Below are 23,426 nucleotides of genomic sequence, written 5' to 3' on the forward strand. Positions count from 1 at the left end.
GTAGTGTCTCTACTTTAAAGAGTCCTCTCCTGCTGATGTACAGGTGTATATCAGTATGTAGTGTCTCTACTTTAAAGAGTCCTCTCCTGCTGATGTTCAGGTGTATATCAGTATGTAGTGTCTCTACTTTAAAGAGTCCTCTCCTGCTGATGTTCAGGTGTATATCAGTATGTAGTGTCTCTACTTTAAAGAGTCCTCTCCTGCTGATGTTCAGGTGTATATCAGTATGTAGTGTCTCTACTTTAAAGAGTCCTCTCCTGCTGATGTTCAGGTGTATATCAGTATGTAGTGTCTCTACTTTAAAGAGTCCTCTCCTGCTGATGTTCAGGTGTATATCAGTATGTAGTGTCTCTACTTTAAAGAGTCCTCTCCTGCTGATGTTCAGGTGTATATCACTATGTAGTGTCTCTACTTTAAAGAGTCCTCTCCTGCTGATGTTCAGGTGTATATCAGTATGTAGTGTCTCTACTTTAAAGAGTCCTCTCCTGCTGATGTTCAGGTGTATATCAGTATGTAGTGTCTCTACTGTGACATGTCAACATGCTTTAATGTTCAAAAAGATGCAGCACCTCTTTTCACCCTCTGTCTGAAACCAGAGCCCAGTATGCTCTGATTGGTTAGCTGGCCGGCTCTGTTGTGATTGGTCAACCGCATAGAAATGTCCCGCCCCTTAGCCTATCACGTACAATGTGTTGGAGCGCTAGCCAATAGAAGCGAGAGTGTAACATAGTGATGTCAGCATGTTCCTAAAGTAAACAAAGTATTTTTTTTACTTTTCATGGTACCCACTACAACTATGAAAATCAATAATATTGACGGGTTAGTGAAACTTTCATTTAGCAGCACTGACTGTAACATGAATATTTAAATATCACTGGTATCAAAGATAAAGTTATTTATTGGTGCATGTTTTGATGGCACTATTTTCATGTCAAAAAGGACTACAACTAGTTGCCAATTCTTCACAACGGTTTGCAAATGTAACCTTGGAGCCCTGCACAATGAAGCTTTGTTAAAGCTCACCACACATTTACATGCTGCTCTCAGATACTCGCTGCAAACTCTACTTGAGTTAAAGAGCTACACACTGAAGAGGGGAAAACATTTGTGCTTTCCAAACTTTCTTTTACAAAAAAGCTTCCCTTATGATGGCAGTATTTACATCTTGGATGCTCTACATTCCCATAAATACCAGCAAATGCGCATGAATGGTGGAGAATAGTGTGTCACAACAAGAAGCATTAATTAAGAGTCTGTTTTTATTTTATAACACACATCAACTCCCATGATCACAGGACAGATACAATGTCACTTTGGTCTAATCGTACCTCATACTGTAGATATATAAAGTCTGTATAAAAGAACCGATTCAGTTCACATAGACACTTTGGCATCCCGTTTGTCACCGGCATAGCTTGCCTTCAATAAAATATGTTTTTCTACCCGCCTTTTCAAGTTTGTTTTAGTTAAATGTATTTACACAGCTAAGAGAGAAAGGCTACAGCAGACTGTATACACATTTTACACATGGATATATTTTTCATTGGACAACGTAGACACAAAGACGTGTTAATTCATCAATAAAACTCATGAAGTACAGTCAATATGTTGTGTTTCAGTGGTAATCTTTCAAGTACGATATGAAGGCATCTACAATGTATTATAAAACAGTCCACGAAGAGGAAGATACAGTGAAATGTAGACCAGGAACACTTTTTCATGCTTACATTCTCAAGTTGAACCCTTCAAGAGGAGGGCGACACTTTGGAAAAACAGCCGCCATGTTTCCCTGGAAAAACGAAAAGCCTGATTATCATGAAACTAAGTGGATGGGTGTAACATAAGCCAAGGAAGAACCCATTTCATTTTGGAGAAGATCCAAATCATGGTGTGGATACAAACAATATTCTGTTAAAGGGGCCCTATTATGCGAATCATGCCTCTTTAAAGCCAGAGATTTGCGTTGCATTCATGTGATGTCGGAATAAATCAGAAAAATGAATTCCTGTCTTGAAAAATCTCCGCTCTTGGAAACAGATATCAATGTATTATTTAAGCGCACTGAGTAATAACATACAACGCATCCATGTTGGTAAGCAGTTGAATGCACCATTGGACTTGGTTGAGGACCGTTCTAATTGAAATGCTAATCTTGGTTTCTCACACAAAAGTAACAGACTGTACCCTCCAGCTGTGTATTTCTCAGGACTGCTCGATAAGCGATAATATTCCAACTGTGGGAAAGTCTGCGTTTCAAAGACTGAAAGCCTTAAACCAGGGGTCTCAAACTCAAGGCCCGGGGGCCAAATTCGGCCCGCGACTTCATTTTATATGGCCCCGCCAGAGCTTGCAAAGAATATAATACGTTTATTATACGATTACATGCCACTTTACAGAAGCAGGTTGCCCATAAACTACATGTCCCACAATGCATCTCGTTTTGTGACATGCGCACTGAAGAGACTTGCAATTATTTGCCCTGGACTTCTGCTTTCAGACGTAGTTAATTACTAAGTTATTATCCTATCCGATAATAATCCAATTCAGAGGCAATAATGTAATATAAAACATTATTTTATATATATATATATATATATTATATTTATATAGTTACAACCGGCCCTTTGAGTGCAACCTTTATGCGAATGTGGCCCGCGATGAAATTGAGTTTGACACCCCTGCCTCAAACAAAACTGCAAAAAAAAAGTTCATAGATTTGTATGAATGGTCGTAGTGGCCAAACGGTTGTACTACAGCTTCCGTGACAAATACTTTTTACCATTGACTTATAGACATCTGTAAATCATTTTTTTGTAGCTAAATAAATTACAAAAAACGATCACTTTTATAGACCTTAATTAAAACCATTAGGGTCTGCAAGTTGTAAAAAGCGTTAAAAGCTGAATCCACAGTTGTTTGCTCATATTTGCCCAAAATCAAAGTCAAGGTTGCGTTTGTTCGTTTTGTCGAAGCTGTTCTTCCTGTGGATCTGTTTGAAGTGTTTACGGAGAACCGGCAACAGATGAATATGTTCTTAAAGTCTTAAAGCGCAGAGCAATAACATACAGCTCATCTGCTTGAAAGCATCTATGTTTGTAAGCACATCTCTTCACATGGAAGTTTGAATAAAGTCTTCCCAACTCAGGAAATGGAAACAGCTGTGAGTTTCTCAGGACTGTTATTTAGATTGATAATATTCCACCAGTGGGAAAGTCTACGTGTAAATGACTGAATGCATTCAACAAAAATGTCATATTTGCCCAAAATCAAAGTCAATCCCCCCGTCCTGCAGGCTGCGTTCGTTGGCGTTGTCGAAGCTGTTCTTCCCGTGGATCTGTTTCAGGTGTTTACGGAGAACAGGCTTGTGAGCGAACACCATGTCGCAGTAGTTGCATCGGTGCGGCTTGTCCCCGCTGTGCAGGTTCAGATGATCCAGCAGCGAACACTTCTGCGTGAAGGTCTTCCCGCAGATCTTACACTGGAAGGGCTTGATCCCGGCGTGAACCCTCATGTGTCGGTGCAAGTTCCCTTTCTGCGTGAAGGTCTTCCCGCACAGCAGGCACATGAACAGCTTGTGCATCTTCAGGTGGTTGGCGTAGTTCTCCAGCTGCCGGAAAACGCGGGAGCATTTGGGGCACTGGTGGTACCTGTAAGGAATAAAATCAATATATATGTGCCGTAACTTTAAATCAATAACACTGTTTTATTCTGTAACCGGATGTTCACGACATTGTCGACACATTCAACTTCCTGTCTGGCAGACAGCGTTTGTAGCATTAGCATGTAGCTAATATTATTTTGTGTACGTGAATAAAAGGAGAATGACACGTGGTGTTGCAAACTAAACACACTGTCTTCAACTCTCACTTATTGACGCTGCAATACTATTATTAGGGAATGTTTAAATGATAACAGATATTAGAAGATTGTAAAACTAACATCAGAAAACGACAGGACCTGCCTTGGACCCGCCCCCATCGACGCTAAGCCAATGGGAGAAGACTACAGATGATAAATATGTGACACAAACAGGAAGTCGGTCTCTTTCTCATCCCCTGCGACACGGATTGGAGCAAGCTCGGCCGGGCTAACCTTTTGCAAATTCATTGTACCATTGTACCATTGTTTTATTAAACGCTGTTAACTTGTAAATATGCTTCCTGGACTCTTTTCAGCTAATGCTAAACTCAGATCGTAGAAAACCCAACATACCACTGCAGGGGTTTGTCGTAGTTCCTCTGGTGGACGCTGTGCTTCTCAGCAGGAGGTGATGGAGGCGGGGGGCTCACAGGACTGAGGGGGTATCCCGACACCCCGGGGGGCGCCGCAGTTTCGCCGCAACGACTGTCCACGGTGGAGTTGATGAGGGAGTGCTGGGGCTCGGGGGAGTGCAGGGCGGGAGGTGGGCTCCTGGGGAAGTGAGTGACGGAGGAGTTTTCTGCTTCGTCAGACACCGATTCCACTTTTACGATTGCAATATCAACGTCAGCCTGCTGCTTTGGACACCTGCTTAAGATCTGAGGAGGGGAACTAGGCTGTATAATCACATCATCATCATCACTATCACGATCATCTTCCTCGTTGTCCTGCTTATTCTGGTGGACAGTCCGAACCTCCAGCTCTCTCTTGGACAACCCCTCTTCCTTCTCTCTTCTCACCTCCACTTCCACTTCCAGCTTGCGTGCAGGTTTGATAAACTTACTGAGAGCCTCAGTGCACTGCTCCACAATGTGGCCCATCTGCAGGAAGCTGGCGACGGTCAGATAATGCACCAGCTCCAGCTCGGGAAACTCCAGCTGTCCCGTGTAGCAGGAGAGCAGCAGCTGGCGGCCCACCTCCGCCTCCTGGATCATGGAGATCTGCACCTCCCTGGAGTCCTGCTGCAGAATGAACTGGTCCCTCAGGAAAGAGGATCCGGCGGCGAACACCACTTTGTGACCGGGGACCTCCAGTTGGTTGATGCGAACCGTGACGTCACAGAATCGCCTCTGGTGTCTCAGGAGGTTCATCTTCTGCAGCATCGAGTCGCCGAATGTGGCGAAGCGGAACTGCAGGATCACCTGGTTCGGAGACATCGTGAACCGAGATGCACCTGTAAAGGAAACATTCAGAAATAGTGTATATTTGATCATTTTACTTAAAAAAGGGTTTTATTTAAATATGCATAAATAAAAGTGTGTGCAAATAAAGCACATACAGTTATTAAAGATATACTGTAACTAACATCTGGACTTATGACTTCAAACTGTACATTTTACATTTATATTTAATTAAATATACCATCGTTGCACACTAAATGTAATTAATATCCTACTTTTATATTGTGTTAGCTGTAATTAAGACCTTAAATTGTGTTTTATTTGTCAGGTAGTTTACAGATTTTTATCTTCACGGTCAACTTTTATATTTTGATTTTAGTTAAATTTTTTCTTCTATTGTGAGATGTTTATATTGTATGATTGTTTATTGTCTACTCTAATTATGTGTAACACTTTGTTTTACATTTCCCAATTTGAGATTAATAAAGTACATCGTATTTGGTCAGAATCTCATCCCACCTGACCCCTCATGGAAAACGTGAATGAGAACCAGACTTAGTTAAAAAAACCTGTGAATTTTAACAATAGCAAGCGTTTATGTTTCATGAGCTAGCTAACGTTAGTTATTCAACAGTTAAAGACATATCATTCTGTCTTAATATATCTTCGGGAGAAATGTCCACTCTTTATTTCGGTGTTTTTCAGTGGAAAACTAAAACAATGCTAATCGTATGCTAACGTTGTTAGCCTTTTGCTAACCGTTAGCTCAGGTGACTTCCTCTATTCATGCGAGTGTAAAATAGGCGATATAAAAGAATTACAGTTAAATAGTGTTTATATATAAAAACCGAAATATAAATAATGATAAAACACGTTTAAAAAACTATACGTCTTGTACTATTTCTCTGGTCTTTTGTCAAAAAATACATTAATAGGAAACTAATATGAAATCTAAAGGGAGTTTGGAGTGGACTGCAACACCACCATTGCTAAAATAATGTTTAATGACTGGCTTTCTTTTAGGGGAAATATGCAATCTGTGTATGAGTCTTTTTGTAACAGAAACACACAAAATAATCTTCTTTGAAGTGACTCTCCATGCCTAAAGCTTAATGTAAACATTGCACCACAAATCGCCTCCATGTTTACATCCGGCCTGCTGCTCCACTCTGCAGGAATCTGAGGCATGCATGCAACACTGCGGCTAAATAACTACTTATTTAATCATGTTTTCACTTTACTGACACAGTAACAAGTGGTATGTACCTGTTTATCCTTTATAAACCAAACCGTTAAAGGTGGGTTGTCTTCGGCAGCACTCTGGCTCTCTTGTATCCGGGATATGAAGCTGTTGCTCCGGATGTAAAACCCACTTAAAGGCCCAGTACAGAGCAAGGGTGAAGGTGTAATTAGTAGATTTAAACAAGCTAAATTAGGCCCACTTTTAATTTAAATCTACATATAAATAAACTTGATCATATGATTATTAAACCTACAATTTACTCTTTATAATTGAGATATTTTCTAGTTTATTTCCCAATATCCCTCTAATATTATCTAAAAGTATCTTGTGATGAAGTCTGTCTATAAAAGAAAGCTGGAAATCCTGTTATTTAATCTACACTACAGTATACAGTGTGTTTAGACATTAAATTAACTGATATGTATACATAACAGTGGACTATGGTTTGATGAACCAAAAATTAGGGTTTATTCCCAGAGGTATCTCAAAAGAATTAGAATGAGCATTTTTTTTAATTACCTCTTTTAATTCTACTAATTAAAATATTTGGGACGAAAACCCTTCTCTTTTTTGTTCAGTGCTCAACACTGACATTTTCAAAGATTTTAGCAATTAGGGGTCGATACACAAATAAGAAAATAATAGAGGACTGAAAAGTCTTATACTGTTTTTAATATATTTTCCTAAGATACAGCTTTTTACTAATCACAAAACAAATCCATTCATAACATTAGTTATTAATTAAGACATCAATTATTGTTTTTAAATGCAAAATGATGCGTTAAGGGGAAATAAGTCTAACAATAAACATTAAAACACAAATGTCTGTTTTAGAAATTGGTTTCTTAGAATTTCAAGATTCAAATCCTATAAACATTCAAACATTTATGAGGTGAAAAAAACTTTATTACAATTATTTACGAAATGTACATAAATATTAAAATGAAAAATGAAAGGACATCAGCTGTTAGGAGTGTGTCCTCTTGAACAACCTAGAAAAAAGAAAGAGCAGAATCAGATAATTGTGAGTTTTTTTCTTGCTATTTGCGTTAAAATCCTATATCATCCCATCCCATAGTATTATCTTCCATACCAGCAGAAACTGTATCCACCAATAATAACAAAGGTGACCAGTCCTATAGCTGCAACAGCAGACAGAGAGGAAACCCACAGGACATACGAGGTACCTGCAACGAGGGAAAATACGCCCTTTAATATCCTAGAAAGTTTGTGAATTTGAGAGGAAAATCTGTGAGGCCTGCCTACATTGAAAGTACTTTAATTTGTAGGTATTTTGTGAAAGACTAACACATGTTGTTCTTTTGATATTTTTCTAAACTCGTAAACATATTCTGCTGTCTGTCGCTATCTCAGCATGAAGAAAACCCCTATACAAAACCTAGTCATGCAATAAAAAAGCATAAATGTGAATGTATTTTTTTATAATTAGTAAATAGAGTGGCGAAGTCCCTCCCTTTCCGGGGGACCTCCATGGGACCTTATTTCGGAAAAAGTGTGTATTGAAGTCAATGGAGAGAGAAAGATTATCTTTTGATCCCGTTTAAATTGTGCCACGAATTACACATAGATGTTTGTCAATTTAAAATATAATTTTGAAAGTCAATTTTTTTTAAATGTGTCCGCTCAATGAACTACATCTCCCGTCTCGCACCACACACTAAGATGGCCGTCACGTTGGCACATTTCACTTCTTTCTTTCAGAATGAGGCGAAAAGTATTAAAAGAGGTGAAAATCACTCCAAGTCTGGGCATGTTGAGAGCTGTACACACACACAAGGGGAGTTAGTCGGTTCCGTAAGAGCCAGCATGCGGGACCGGGATTCTGGGATTTGTAGTCTTTCTAGTTGCGTATTTTTCATAGTCTTATATTTCAACAGTTTTACGACAAACTGCAACTTTTTTGACATGGAAATTACTTTTTAAGATTGAAAAACATATGTGTAATTCGTGGCACAATTCAAACAGGATCGAAAGATACGTTTTCCCTCCCCATTGACTTCAATACATGGGCGGTACTTCGCCTCTCTATACATCGCGCTGCCTGCGTGTGTGTTTCTGTTGCAGTCATAATTGTTTGATACACCACATGCTTCAAAGTCTCATGCATGCTTGAATTATTAAATGAGATCTGTTTCTCAAACTATGTGCAGTTGCTCCTTGAATTGGAAGAATTAGCCCTGGAAAATCCTTGAAAAGTTCATTAACTTAGTATTGAAGAAGGTGTTTGAGCTGAGGGGATTACCTTTCACTCTAGCCCACACGACACAGGAACTTTTAAAAGCCTATAGGAGAGAAAACATTTAACAAGTAAGCTGCAAAATGTAATACGGTTTCCAAATCCATGCATTTTGTTACTATGTTAGTCACACTCACTGATTTCCACTGACTGACAGCTCTTAATATGATGTAATAACTCCTGCCGTTCTGCAGCGGTGCGTTAAAGAAACCTCCGTAGAGGAGTCCGTCCCCGACAGTGAAGTTCATCTCCGTCCCGACATGTTGGACATCAAACTGTCCCGTGATGTACTCTGCAGAGGATTTAGATTTGGGGTCTGAGCTCGCAGGAGAGGAACAGTCAAACATTATGATCCTGTCCACAGGAAGCACAAACACCTGATACACACTGCAAATAAAGAAGAAGAAATCATTAGTAGAAATAGAGTAATACAGTAGTGATGTATTTTTGTAGGCTGACCAGGATGGTAGCATTGCAAGGGCTCCTTTGACAGAAAGCCAATATGATTTTTCGTCGTAGAACAAAAATAAAAAATCTTCAGCTTGTGTTAATAATAATAATAATACATTTTATTTGGGGGGCGCCTTTCATAGCGCCCAAGGACACCTTACAGGGCATAGGGTAATATAGGGAAATTAAAACAGTGGACTTAATGAGATGTCAGCCGGGGTAAAACAAGACAAACAGGAAATGGACTACAGAAGGACACAAGAGGACACAGGGTACAGGTTATAATGAGAATGCCAGTTTGAACAGGTGGGTTTTGAGTTGGGTTTTGAATGTTGTTATGGAATCAGACTGTCGGATGTGTAGTGGCAGGGAGTTCCAGAGTCTGGGAGCCGAGCAGCTGAAAGCTCGAGCACCCACGGTTTTGAGGCGAGAGCTTGGGACGGTGAGAAGTCCTACGGAGGAAGAGCAGAGGGTGCGGGAGGGGGTGTACTGCGGAAGGAGCTCGGTGATGTAGATGGGGGCAAGGTTGTGGAGAGCTTTGTATAGACCCTCCAGAAAAACGCGATTCTGTGATCGCAGAATTTACCGCATAATCAGCAAAATGGCTTAGATTTTTAAAAGGCCGCATAATCCCCGCATTTTTCCACACAAAGTTGAGAAAAAAAAAAAAAGTGAACTCGTCTTGACGTGACGTCATCAGCTCGCGCATCACAGAATGTAAACAACACTGTATAGAGTGAACGTGTGGAACTCACACGAGAGAGAAAACACCAAGATGAACAAATCTAATCCATCTCATTTACCGACGAACATTTCTACTAAAGACCGGGCAAAAAGTGGGGGGAAACTATTCTGCACCCCGTGCAACTGTGTGTTGGAGCATAAGAGAAAATCGACGGTGACGACCCACTTTGATTCATTCAAACATGAACAAGAAAGCGGACAAGAAAGCCAAACAACGCACGTTCACCGAGGCGTCAACCTCCAAAACCCTTTCGAGGGCTACAAGAAACGAAGTGATTAATTTACAAGATTGAAGCTGCTCAGATAACGAACGAGTAAATGAAAACAGAATGAGGCGGAGAAGTGTGTGTGTGGGGGGGGGGGGGGGGGGGGTGTGTGAGATTAAAATTGGTTTTACAATAAATAAACATTGAATGTGTTTAATTGAATAGTAAAGGGGTTTAACGTTAGTGGCAGGTTGTGTGTGAGAGAGAATAAATAAGACAGCCCAATATTTAAAAAAATTGTTATTCTTTTTCCCCGCATATTTAGCATATTTCCGCATATTTCGCAACTTCCCGCAATTTCACCGCATAAAATCACATAAAAACCCCGCGTGTTTAATCGCATAATCAAGGATTTTTGTCCGCGTTTTTCTGGAGGGTCTAATTAATGCGTTCGATGGGAAGGCCAGTCAGAAGTGCATTGCAGTAATCAATCCACAGACCTTGTTTCAGGCTAACAACAAACACATTAAATAACCATCGACTCCCAGACCAGAACACAGGAAGTGCTCAAAAGTTCTAGGACTCATTCCTGCACTACTCTATAAATAAAGTAAGGCTGAACCGAGTGTTCTACTTTGCTTTAGGTCAGGGGTGTCAAACTCAAGGCCCGGGGGCCAAATCCGGCCCGTGACTTCATTTTGAAATTTGCAAAGAATATAATATGTTTATTATACGGTTACATGCTACTTTACAGAAGCACGTTGCCCATAAACTACATGTCCCACAATGCATCTCAAATTTGACTTTTTTTCTTCAAAATACACTTTTTTTATTTTTTATTTGCCTTTTTCTCAGAATTTGATTTTTTTTTCAAAATGTTTCTTTTCCCCCCAAAATGTCACCTTTTTTTTCATCCAGAATTTGGCTTTTCTTTTAAAATCATTTTGTGACATTCTCACTGAAGAGACTTGCAATTATTTGCCCTAGACTTCTGCTTTCAGACGTAGTTAATTATGAAGTTATTACCCTATCCCATAATAATCCTATTCAGAGGCAATAATGTCATATAATACATTATTTTATATATATTAAATATTTATATATGTATTTTTATAGTCTTAAAGTTACAACCGGCTCTTTGAGTGCAACCATAATGCTGATGTGGCCGTGATGAAATTGAGTTTGACACCCCTGATTTAGGTATATCGTAAAGATAATACTTTTAGTGATATTTTGAATGTAGCACCTTTACTTACTGTATAATGTAGTATTTTTACAGTAACGTATTGGTACTTTTACTGAAGTAAAGGATGTGTGTACTGGTTGTTACCTGATTGGGTCGAGTGTGTTTGGAGATCTGCGGAGCTTCAGAGTCGGTACAGGAGTCTCAAACTCTTTGTAGTCCACGGCTAGAGCTGGAGGCACTGGGAAACATTAACATATAACATTATAAAGAAGAAAACATCAGATTAAATATAGTTACATCAGTCCTAAAGATATCCACGCAGCTGAGCCTTCATTCTGGGCTTAACTTATTCATTCTGGGCTTAACTTATTGCTTTAACCTAAACGTATTGCTTTAACCTAAACTGCACATGTGGATTTTTTAACTATGGTACTGTGAGGGAATATTTCTGTCTTTACTTCTATATATTTAACCTGTCTGCTTGTTGAGGTTTATCACCAACCCTGATTTGTTATCTCCTTTAAGGAATGTGCTGCTGCACTTAGTCTCAGTTTTATGACCGGTCAACTCTCGGTCAGCCTAAGAGTATCTCCAGTGTTCCCAGGTGTTTACGCACCATCCCCCAATATGTGGATTAACTCTCTGTAAAGTAGTTCAAAGGTCTATCAGAGAGAGGCTGGTCAGATTTGACATGGCAACCCACCAGGGCAGTCAGAATCTCTGGCTGTGTGACTTGTGATGTGAATTTCTCTGGCCGATACTTGTAAATAAACATTCAGTGTTTGACATCAAAGCTCCAACTCTCCTGGTGTCTCTCTGAGTCCTGACTCTCCATTGCTACAGAGGTTTCCCTTACAGGTACCTGTTAGGCTGGTGTTGGTGGTGATGGAGGCGGTGAACCTGGAGGAGGCTGCGGTGATGGAGATGCTGTAGTTTGTGACAGGAAGTAGATTTAAACAGAGCTGCAGCTCGTCGGCTTTCGAGCTCAGAAGACGCTTCCTCTTATCTTGAAAGGACCTCTGGTAGTCTCTGGATCCTGTGTACGTCACCTGAAACGCAGTCAGAGTCACACAAACCTCCAAAAAATAAAAGGTAAACAAACTATATGCGCAGAAGCTAATACAAAAAAGACATCTTGAGCTAAGATTTTACACTTCCAAACATGAAAGCAGTGTAAAATGTTTCAGTACATTAATAGTATTATACATTTCAGATACTTGCATACTTTTCAAAGTAAAACAGTTTCATCAGGTTTGAAAAGAAATGATCAAGCTGAAAGTATATTCAAGACTAAACATGGAGAAGCAGTCTTCATTTTTGTCCAGTTACCTTGTATGTTTCTGTGTCCTCCTCGTACTTCTCTGCTCTCCACTGCACACATTTCTCATTGAGGACACGAAGATGATTTACAGGTGGCTTTATTTCTGTAAGAGATAAACGTCATATTATTATTGTTATATTATACATCTCTTTACAAATATGTTTACGAGGTAAATCAATAACCTCGCAAAAGAAACACACAGATACTTTTATTTTGTTAAGGCTAGTGAACATTGCACCTTCCATGTTCCTTATACTGTATGTTTTATATGTTCCTAGTCGCTGATGTTAAAGACTCAATATGTCATCTTCTGCAAATCAAGCAGGAAGTAATAAAAGCAGGTAAAACAGCTTCTACTCATTTGTTTATTGTTTGGGATATTTCATGTTAGAAATCAGTGATTTTCTGATGCGGTCTGGCTGCGGCTAACGTTAGCTCAGATTGTTTCTCCGATAACTTAAGATCCAGACGTCCCATGAGCACCATCCTTCATCTGGGGAAAATGTAAAGTTAAAAAGCACCAACATGTAAAAAGTGTGTGGTAAAAATGAAGCTTGAAACTGGATATAAAAGCCAATTTATGACATTTTCTGCCAGCTAACGAATGCTCAAAGGGCATTACAGGAGACCAGAAGAAACATTACCTGAACATGTGGATAATGTAAGTACAAGACTCAATCAAATATATGAGGCAGTGAGGGGAGGGTCACTTAAAAAATGGATCTAACAACATCCTTTAAAAAATATATATAACTGTAAGGGAATACAGTTTCCTTTTTTTGTCTCCTGCATAATCCCATCACATGTCATATGTTACTTCCAAAGTCTAAACATAGCTCTTGACATTTCTTGGTCTTTCTCACCTATGCATGTGAGTGTAGCGCTCCTCCACTCTCCAGAGGACTCACACTCAGAGACGTTGCTTCCTCTCCAGCTGTGGTATCCCTCCTCACATCTGTGCACCACGACGCTCCGGTTGTGCCAAACCACCTCCGAGTGATCCAGGACGGGAGCCGGGCCACACTTAGCTGCAGGGACACAAAGACACTGAGGCGTTAGCCAATCAGCTGCAAGTATTATCGGGAATTACTGTATACTGTACACGCAGCTTTATTTACTATTCCAGACATGAATTTAACATTTAGTACAGGCAAGAGATGCACATAAAGTACAAGAAAGTATGATGAGAGCACAATACCCACACACATAAAGTATACATAGTATTTTACCCGACATAAGGACAACACATGGACAGAAAGAAAGAAAGTGTTTAAAGAGGACAAATAGAAAGCACATGCAGTCGATTGACCCACATAAATAATTATACCAGAAGTCTTTAAGTAACAATCCCTTAAATATAGAGATTGAATTCTTTTCTCCGTGTGTATCCTATTTAAGTGACTATTTGTGAGAAAGGAAAAAAACAGGAAAAAACAAGACATTTAAAGAAATCACTTTGGATAAGACACCAAACAACAAATCAAGATATAAATAGTAATCAATTCAATAAAAAAAATCCTCTTTTTAACATTATTTTTGTATTTTTTTTCTGTATATTTATTTATTTTGCACACATTTCTGATTATAGTAATTATAATATTTCTATATTTGTATTCCTCTTACTGTGTTCATGCATGCACGATATACGACATAGCAAAAACTATGAATGTAAAAAGCTACTTGGCAATACACCTGAGTCCAAGTCTGATTCTAGTCATAAAATACATTTGGAGGGGCTATTGCTCTAAACTGGAAAAAGGGCCTCCCCCCGAAAAAAAACATAAGACCTTTTGAAAATTGTAACTTTTTTTTAATGTAAAATAAACCAAACGATTTTTACATCAACTAAATTGAACAGTAATTCACATCTCATAACAAAATAAGCTAAGGCGACTACTTGCATTCGGTGAATTGATTTTAAAAATGTTTTGCGGTCCACATCTCATTAAAATATCTAATGTTAGTAACTATTAAAGACAAAATGGGGACAATTCTGTTCTAATGTAGTTTGGCCATTGTAACTGCTGTTCAGGACATACTGATAAAATAGGGCCTCTAACTAATTACCTTAAATAAACTCACTAATTAATTAAACTAGTTCAATTCACATTATTCTTATCATTCTTTATGAGCGCAGTAACGGTAAGGTATCTAATTACTTATTTATTTAGTATTCCATAACTTAGTAACAGAGATGGTCAAACTAAAGTGGTAGAGACATGGCAGAAATCCTACAATGAAGCGGGACATTGAACTGTTCACCCGTGAGAGGGCGATCAAGAAAAGAGAGCGAGCGGCCCCGTTGAGGGAGTTTACAGATGAAAAGACACAGAAAGACGGAAGCTCAATAACAAGCAAGTAGGCTATATTTAGGTGTTTTTTTGTAAATAACCGACGGTATCAAGAGGAAGTAAAGTCCCCTGGGTTGTCCCTTATACCCTAACTGCCATAAGACAACTCAAAATCAAGTTTCCAAAATCCGACACTGAGGTGGTCTTAACGCACCGGCAGATGAAAGCGCTGACAAAGTGTGTTTCCCGCAGAGAGACGCTACAATACTAATTGTGGGCTCATCATGTTGATTCGGCCACAACAGAAAAAAGGAAAAACAAACTCTCGCTCTCTCCAGAGGGGCAGGTCAGCCAAAAATGCCAAACGGGCCGTTGCCCGGGCAACATTAGCCCGTACCTGTGCACATCCCTGGGGCCAACACAGGAGAAACAGGGGAACCTTTCACCACAAACATTCATTATTAAACGAGAAGAATAATGACTCGATCACCGTGGAATAAATGCACGAATGAGATAATCCATCTTTGCTCACTATACCTGCAGGTTATGAACCTCATTTTGAGGGTAAAATAAGATTGTAATGAGTTCATTATCTTATAAAGATCAGCCACGAGAAGCAGGCTATACTATAGTGGTATTGGCTGAAAATAAATCTTGATTATGCATCCTTTATTTTTTGTGTGGTTTAAAAAAACACATTATATAATTTTTTTATTTTAAGCTTTTTAGGTGGAATCTGTTGGAATAAAGCGCTCTCTTTCTTGGTCTTTCTCACCTATGCATGTGAGTGTAGCGCTCCTCCACTCTCCAGAGGACTCACACTCAGAGACGTTGCTTCCTCTCCAGCTGTGGTATCCCTCCTCACATCTGTGCACCACGACGCTCCGGTTGTGCCAAACCACCTCCGAGTGATCCAGGACGGGAGCCGGGCCACACTTAGCTGCAGGGACACAAAGACACTGAGGCGTTAGCCAATCAGCTGCAAGTATTATCGGGAATTACTGTATACTGTACACGCAGCTTTATTTACTATTCCAGACATGAATTTAACATTTAGTACAGGCAAGAGATGCACATAAAGTACAAGAAAGTATGATGAGAGGACAATACCCACACACATAAAGTATACATTTTACCCGACATAAGGACAACACATGGACAGAAACTAAGAAAGTGTTTAAAGAGGACAAATAGAAAGCACATGCAGTCGATTGACCCACATAAATAATTATACCAGAAGTCTTTAAGTAACAATCCCTTAAATATAGAGATTGAATGCTTTTCTCCGTGTGTATCCTATTTAAGTGACTATTTGTGAGAAAGGAGAAAACAGGAAAAAACAAGACATTTAAAGAAATCACTTTGGATAAGACACCAAACAACAAATCAAGATATAAATAGTAATCAATTCAATTTGAAAAAATCCTCTTTTTAACATTATTTTTGTATTATTTTTCTGTATATTTATTTATTTTGCACACATTTCTGATTATAGTAATTATAATATTTCTATATTTGTATTCCTCTTACTGTGTTCATGCATGCACGATATACGACATAGCAAAAACTATGAATGTAAAAAGCTACTTGGCAATACACCTGAGTCCAAGTCTGATTCTAGAATAAAATACAATTTACAAAACATTATTATTCACCTCAAAAACTACAACGAGAAAACCACAAAGGGCCAACCAGGGACGTGCACAGACATTTGGAGGGGCTATTGCTCTAAACTGGAAAAAGGGCCTCCCCCCGAAAAAAAACATAAGACCTTTTGAAAATTGTAACTTTTTTTTAATGTAAAATAAACCAAACGATTTTTACATCAACTAAATTGAACAGTAATTCACATCTCATAACAAAATAAGCTAAGGCGACTACTTGCATTCGGTGACTTGATTTTAAAAATGTTTTGCGGTCCATATCTCATTAAAATATCTAATGTTAGAAACTATTAAAGACAAAATGGGGACAATTCTGTTCTAATGTAGTTTGGCCATTGTAACTGCTGTGCAGGACATACTGATAAAATAGGGCCTCTAACTAATTACCTTAAATAAACTCACTAATTAATGAAACCAGTTCAATTCACATTATTCTTATTCTTATCATTCTTTATGAGCGCAGTAACGGTAAGGTATCTAATTACTTATTTATTTAGTATTCCATAACTTAGTAACAGAGATGGTCAAACTAAAGTGGTAGAGACATGGCAGAAATCCTACAATGAAGCGGGACATTGAACTGTTCACCCGTGAGAGGGCGATCAAGAAAAGAGAGCGAGCGGCCCCGTTGAGGGAGTTTACAGATGAAAAGACACAGAAAGACGGAAGCACAAAAACAACAAGTAGGCTATGTTTAGGTGTTTTTTTGTAAATAACCGACGGTATCAAGAGGAAGTAAAGTCCCCTGGTTTGTCCCTTATACCCTAACTGCCATAAGACAACTCAAAATCAAGTTTCCAAAATCCGACACTGAGGTGGTCTTAACGCACCGGCAGATGAAAGCGCTGACAAAGCGTGTTTCCCGCAGCGAGACGCTACAATACTAATTGTGGGCTCATCATGTTGAGTCGGCCACAACAGAAAAAAGAAAAATAAACTCTCGCTCTCTCCAGAGGGGCAGGTCAGCCAAAAATGCCAAACGGGCCGTTGCCCGGGCAACATTAGTCCGTACCTGTGCACGTCCCTGGGGCCAACACAGGAGAAACAGGGGAACCTTTCACCACAAACATTCATTATTAAACGAGAAGAATAATGACTCGATCACCGTGGAATAAATGCACGAATGAGATAATCCATTTTTGCTCACTATACCTGCAGGTTATGAACCTCATTTTGAGGGTAAAATAAGATTGTAATGAGTTCATTATCTTATAAAGATCAGCCACGAGAAGCAGGCTATACTATAGTGGTATTGGCTGAAAATAAATCTTGATTATGCATCCTTTATTTTTTGTGTGGTTTAAAAAAACACATTATATAATTTGTTTATTTTAAGCTTTTTAGGTGGAATCTGTTGGAATAAAGCGCTCTCTTTCTTGGTCTTTCTCACCTATGCATGTGAGTGTAGCGCTCCTCCACTCTCCAGAGGACTCACACTCAGAGACGTTGCTTCCTCTCCAGCTGTGGTATCCCTCCTCACATCTGTGCACCACGACGCTCCGGTTGTGCCAAACCACCTCCGAGTGATCCAGGACGGGAGCCGGGCCACACTTAGCTGCAGGGACACAAAGACACTGAGGCGTTAGCCAATCAGCTGCAAGTATTATCGGGAATTACTGTATACTGTACACGCAGCTTTATTTACTATTCCAGACATGAATTTAACATTTAGTACAGGCAAGAGATGCACATAAAGTACAAGAAAGTATGATGAGAGGACAATACCCACACAAATAAAGTATACATAGTATTTTACCCGACATAAGGACAACAGATGGACAGAAAGAAAGAAAGTGTTTAAAAGAGGACAACAAGAAAGAAAGTGTGTAAAAGACCCACATAAATACTTATACCGGAAGTGTTTAAGTCAGTTTTCATGCAAAAAGTCGGACAATCCCTTAAATATAGAGATTGAATGCTTTTCTCCGTGTGTATCCTATTAAAGTGACTTGAGAAAGGACCAAACAGGAAAAACACAACATTTAAAGACATCACCTTGGAAATGAACCACAGAACGATCAATAATAAACAATATTAAAAAATAAAAATACACAGCACTTCCTTTAATTCAGATATAAATAACATGTATTTTTCATGTTATTTTTTTGTCGTATTTTTATATTTCCTGCACACATTTTTTGCTTCTAAAATGTTTTTTATAATATTTCCATATTTGCTCTTTTGAAATTAGACATTTTAATTCTTCTTGCTGTTTTTAAACTTATACACCAAAGCTAATATGTGAAAACCTACTTGGCAATACACCTGAGACAAGTTTTATAAATCAATGAAATAAAACATTATTCAAGTACAACACAACATACAACAAAGAGCCAACACAGGGAACACAGGGGAACCTTTCACCACACACACACATTCATTATTTACAAGAAGAATCAACAAAAACATGTTAAAAATCACAAATAACAACTTGCATAGATTAAATAAAGATGATCACAGTACCTTTGCACTTTATAGAAACTTCCCCCCACTCTCCTGACAGTAAACATGTGGACATATTATTCCCCCCCTCCTGGTAAAATCCCTCCTTGCACCCGTACAGTCGAACGCTGCCCAGCGATTGGCTGCCGTCCCACAGCAGGTGAGTGTGGGGGAGGGTGGGGGGGCGACCGCAGCTTATTTCTGCAGACACAAACACATTAGCATGCAATAATAATAACACAAAGGAAACACAGTAAGTGCATGCAGATCATGTTAAGGAGTGTGAAGGAAGCAGGACCCAAATGAGCCTAGGAGTGTGACAGATCACCATGCAAGCTGGTACATGGAGATATGGAGTACTACTCTCTCTATATATTCTGTTAAAATGTTCCAATGTGTGCCATACATGCAAATGATAATAATAATAATAATAATAATAATAATAATAATAGCACAACAACTATTTTCTTTACTAATATTTAAAAGCAACAGTAACTTAGATAATATTAGTAATTCAATATGAAATCATCCATCTTGGCTCACTATATCTGCATAAACTACAGGTTATGAACCTCATGTTGAGGGTAACATAAGGTTGGAATGAGTTGGTTATCTTATAAGTATCAGCCACGAGGAGAAGGTTGGGTTGTTGGCAGAGGTGGGAGAAGTACTCAGATCTTACTGTTGAGTAAAAGTAGAAGTACTCAGATCTTACTGTTGAGTAAAAGTAGAAGTACTCAGATCTTACTGTTGAGTAAAAGTAGAAGTACTCAGATCTTACTGTTGAGTAAAAGTAGAAGTACTCAGATCTTACTGTTGAGTAAAAGTAGAAGTACTCAGATCTTACTGTTGAGTAAAAGTAGAAGTACTCAGATCTTACTGTTGAGTAAAAGTAGAAGTACTCAGATCTTACTGTTGAGTAAAAGTAGAAGTACTCAGATCTTACTGTTGAGTAAAAGTAGAAGTACTCAGTTATTATATATGAGTAAAAGTAAATCTAGTTAGATACTTCCAACGTCTGGTTATTGGTAATGGTTGAACAAAATCTATATTATGCATCCTTTATTCTTTACACTTTGTTTTTGTGTCGTTTAAAACATCACATTATAATGTTTATCTTAAAGGTCCCATGACATGGCAATTTCTACCGATCATAATTCCATTGTTGAGGTCTACTAGAATAGATTTATATTGTGCAATTTTCCAAACTCACATTGGTTTCGTACGGAGCCCCCTAGGGGACATGGAGAAGAACATTTTTTTTTTTGAGAGATATCGCAATACTTTTGCGATATCTCGCAAAACCCCGTTGCAGTTTGTAGACGGTCCCTAAGCACTCCTCTCCCTCCTCAAGCTGCAGATTGTGACCAATTCTTGATGTTTAGCTCGGATGACGGCGTGTATCGAACTGTTCTGATAAAAACGACTCTTACCTCATTCACACCAACGGTGTTTCAGGGCCGGTTCGGAGCTGGAGCTTGAAAAGCACCGGGTTTTCCTCTTCACACCGCAGCGGAGCAGCCTCTTAGCTCCGGAATCCGGTTCATTTCGAGCACCAAAACATTGTCCGGCCGGGCCCAGAGCAAAAGCACCACATACGTCACGCTTACGTCGAGGCGGGGGCAGGGGCGGGATCAACTCCTGAACAACAACAAAAAGCCTGCGTTTTATCCAGTTTGTACACAACGATGGAGAAACTTAACAAGCAGCAGTGGTCCACTGAAGAGACCAGCTACCTGCTGGGAATCTGGTCTTCTGAAGAGGTACAGAGGAAGCTGGAGCACAATCGGCCATTGTTGTTGTTGTTAGTGTCAGCTGTGAGGGGTTTCCGCGCGGTTTGGCTTTATGAAGCAGGCACGCAAATGGTTACATCGTGACTCAATGACGCAGCACCAGTCGGACTCTGGGCGGTGTGAAAAGAGCCGGAGCTAAACTGAAGAACCGGTTCTGAACCTGAAAAGCTCTAGCACGGAGCTTGAACCGGAGTTGCGTTGGTGTGAATGAGGTATCTGTAGCTCGTTGCCTACCTTGCTATGATTGTAAAGTCATGTTGTTTGTATTTTTACAACGTTATGTTCATGAGTTATTGATCCGCGAAATTCGAATCTGTCAATAACTCAGCTCAGAGGGACGTGCATGTCCCCTCGCTCTGAGTGTTCCCTTGAGGTGTCTTCACTTATGTGAAACCCTTTATATACACAGTCTATGTGTGAAACCCGTGGCTATTGCCAAGCACTGGTGTTATATCTTTATATTTAAGCTCAAAGTAAAATCGATGAACCGCTGCATTGTTGTGGTTTCTGTGTTGCCGTATGTCACCATCTGTCTGCGTTGTGTTTTGTCTTGTTTAGATCTTTCCTTGGTTTCCTGTCTGTGTGTGTTCCCTCCTACCTGTTCCCTCCTACCTGTTTACTTGATTGTGATCACCTGGTGCCCCTGTGTTTTCTCCTCCCTCCTCACCTGTCTCTTGTTTCGTTGATTAGTCTTGTGTTTATTTAAGTTCTGTTTTTGCTGTCTGTCATTGTTGGTTTCTTGTTTGTCTATGACTGTGTTCATGGGTAGTGTTCTGTTTATTCCATTTGTGCAACCTTGAAATAAAGGTATTTTCAGTTTTTTCTGCATTTGGGTCCTGCCTGCTTCACTCACCCTGACACCGTAGCAGCCGAACTGACCAGGAAGTACATTGAGCTAAAGGAAAAGTTTTGCGAGATCTCGCAAAACATTTTTTTTTTTTCAAATATTTTTTTTTTCTTCTCCATGTCCCCTAGGGGGCTACGTAGTTTCGCATACAGCATCTCTGTATAGTGTGTGTATTCACTCTCTGTCCTAAACGGCTTGTTGGAGCTCCTGCCCCCCCCTCACTACTGGCCCAGTGTCCGACTGCGAGAAAGCGAGACACAGCCCGAACACACACACACTCGCTGCGTCCCGCCCTCTCACGGAGGAGAAATCGGCGGAGCTGCAGCTGAGACGTGTGTGTGTGTGTGTGTGTGTGTGTGTGTGTGTGTGTGTGTGTGTGTGTGTGTGTGTGTGTGTGTGTGTGTGTGTGTGTGTGTGTGTGTGTGTGTGTGTGTGTGTGTGTGTGTGTGTGTGTGTGTGTGTGTCCGCAGATTGGACCAATCCGCGGACTTAACGTAACGGCTCCACGGATTGGTTCATTTGAATCTCCAACGAGGCGTTCAGGGGCAGCATAGACAGGTCTTCTCTGTGTTAGAGTTTTACTCGCTACAGGGTGTACTTTGAGGGGTTGTGACTCTGCAGACCGTTTACATGCAGAAAAACCCTCATAACAACAAGGGGACGGGTAATAACCGGGAAAGCATGACATGGGCCCTTTAAGCTTTTTAGGTGGAATTTTATGCCGTTTGACCCACAATGTTTCCTATTTTTATGCTAAGCTAAGCTAACTTCTAACTATTCAACAGACTGATTTGACAGTGGTTACTCAGCAAGAAAACATGTAAGCATATTTCCTAGAATGTCAAACAATCGCTTTAAATATGTTTTGCAAATCACTACAAATGAAAGAGTAATGTGTGAATAAATCAGTGATTAAACGTTGCACCTTCACACCACAGGTCAGGGTCCTCCCACTCCCCCTCCTCTCCACACAGGGAGGAGTTTCCGAGCCCCTTGCTGTGAAACCCCTCCTCACATCTGTAACTCACGACACTGCCAACGTGAGAAGATCCGTCCCAAAGCCTCACAGCGTGGGCTTTAAGAACAGGCTCTCCACACCTGATCTCTACAACACAAACACAGCAGGGCAGGTGGAATAATGCTAAAGGTGTATTAGACTAAAGAGGGGGGCAGACAGCAGAGCGCATAAAAGGAATAGTCCTCAAGTGAGATAACGTTTTTGGTCAAAGACCTCAAATATTAGGCCTCCAATAACTACAAACTTTACAACAGCTACGTTTCAGAACATATATAAATATAAATATTAAAGATATATAAATAGAAACACAAATACATTCATATATTTCCAAATATTTTCATGAAATATCTAAAAGTATATAGAGAATTAAATACTTATATATATTAATTCTACCTATAATAAAATAATATATTAATATATAAAATATATTCCTACATATTTTTATAAAATATATTTGAAAAATGTATATCTTAAAATTAGATAAAAATATATAACAAATTAAATATATATATTAATTCTACCTATAACAATAAAAAATATACATAAATAAAATGTTTTCATAATATCACTAAAACTCAATTACAGCACATTACGCTCTCTGTCCCGTATGTAAGAGGATGCATTATCACTGTTAATGGAGGCAGGTAAGTCACCTTCACATTGCAGAGAGGCTCCCTCCCACTCTCCTCTGGCCGTACACACAGACGCATTTTCCTCTCCAACATTTCCATATCCAGAGACACACTGATAAACCACCAGAGATCCCACTGAGGAGCTTTTATCCCACAGCATCTCAGAGTGAGGGATCTGAGCAGGGACTCCACACTCCACCTCTACAGGGATCAGATCACAGTCATCCAACAGCAACGAAAAACAGCAGTAAAGACATTTTAGAGGATGTTGTTACCTGTTAGAGCCAGTATTT

At 39.5% G+C, this 23,426-nt stretch overlaps 3 protein-coding genes across 7 annotated transcripts in view; all 3 read right to left on the reverse strand.

Annotated features, from left to right (window-relative positions):
• Nucleotides 1–1,241: 1,241 nt before the first annotated feature.
• On the reverse strand, nucleotides 1,242–6,544 carry zbtb26 (zinc finger and BTB domain containing 26). 2 transcript variants are annotated; one of them, XM_079687544.1, is made up of 3 exons: nucleotides 6,306–6,544; nucleotides 4,213–5,092; nucleotides 1,242–3,647 (listed from the first exon to the last, which is right to left on the reverse strand). In XM_079687544.1, exons 2-3 carry the CDS (start codon nucleotides 5,073–5,075, stop codon nucleotides 3,251–3,253), a joined length of 1,260 nt encoding a protein of 419 aa, XP_079543670.1. In that variant the 5' UTR covers nucleotides 5,076–5,092; nucleotides 6,306–6,544; the 3' UTR covers nucleotides 1,242–3,250. The 2 variants fall into 2 exon arrangements, with proteins under 2 accessions (XP_079543670.1, XP_079543669.1); XM_079687543.1 differs by lacking the exon at nucleotides 6,306–6,544 and having other exon boundaries at nucleotides 4,213–6,276.
• Nucleotides 6,545–7,166: 622 nt separating this feature from the next.
• Nucleotides 7,167–23,426, reverse strand: part of LOC307043882 (sushi domain-containing protein 1-like) — a 38,625-nt gene continuing 22,365 nt past the window's right edge. For all 4 annotated transcript variants that reach the window (XM_079688811.1, XM_079688812.1, XM_079688810.1 and 1 more), the window contains 10 exons: nucleotides 17,792–17,956; nucleotides 15,513–15,677; nucleotides 13,310–13,474; nucleotides 12,455–12,549; nucleotides 11,988–12,174; nucleotides 11,270–11,363; nucleotides 8,677–8,926; nucleotides 8,546–8,585; nucleotides 7,376–7,469; nucleotides 7,167–7,274 (listed from right to left, as the gene is read on the reverse strand). In XM_079688811.1, the coding sequence (XP_079544937.1) occupies nucleotides 7,250–7,274; nucleotides 7,376–7,469; nucleotides 8,546–8,585; nucleotides 8,677–8,926; nucleotides 11,270–11,363; nucleotides 11,988–12,174; nucleotides 12,455–12,549; nucleotides 13,310–13,474; nucleotides 15,513–15,677; nucleotides 17,792–17,956 (1,280 nt within the window). In that variant the 3' untranslated portion in view covers nucleotides 7,167–7,249. The remainder of the gene's footprint in view (nucleotides 7,275–7,375; nucleotides 7,470–8,545; nucleotides 8,586–8,676; nucleotides 8,927–11,269; nucleotides 11,364–11,987; nucleotides 12,175–12,454; nucleotides 12,550–13,309; nucleotides 13,475–15,512; nucleotides 15,678–17,791; nucleotides 17,957–23,426) is intronic.
• LOC307043891 (sushi domain-containing protein 1-like) lies at nucleotides 20,304–23,420 on the reverse strand. The gene is made up of 3 exons (XM_079688822.1): nucleotides 23,155–23,420; nucleotides 22,409–22,588; nucleotides 20,304–20,484 (listed from the first exon to the last, which is right to left on the reverse strand). The coding sequence occupies exons 1-3, from the start codon at nucleotides 23,291–23,293 to the stop codon at nucleotides 20,450–20,452; spliced, it is 354 nt and encodes a 117-aa protein (XP_079544948.1). The 5' UTR covers nucleotides 23,294–23,420; the 3' UTR covers nucleotides 20,304–20,449.

Source organism: Notothenia rossii, assembly GCF_949606895.1.
Source record: "Notothenia rossii genome assembly, chromosome: 6".
NCBI classification, from domain to species: Eukaryota; Metazoa; Chordata; class Actinopteri; order Perciformes; family Nototheniidae; genus Notothenia; species Notothenia rossii.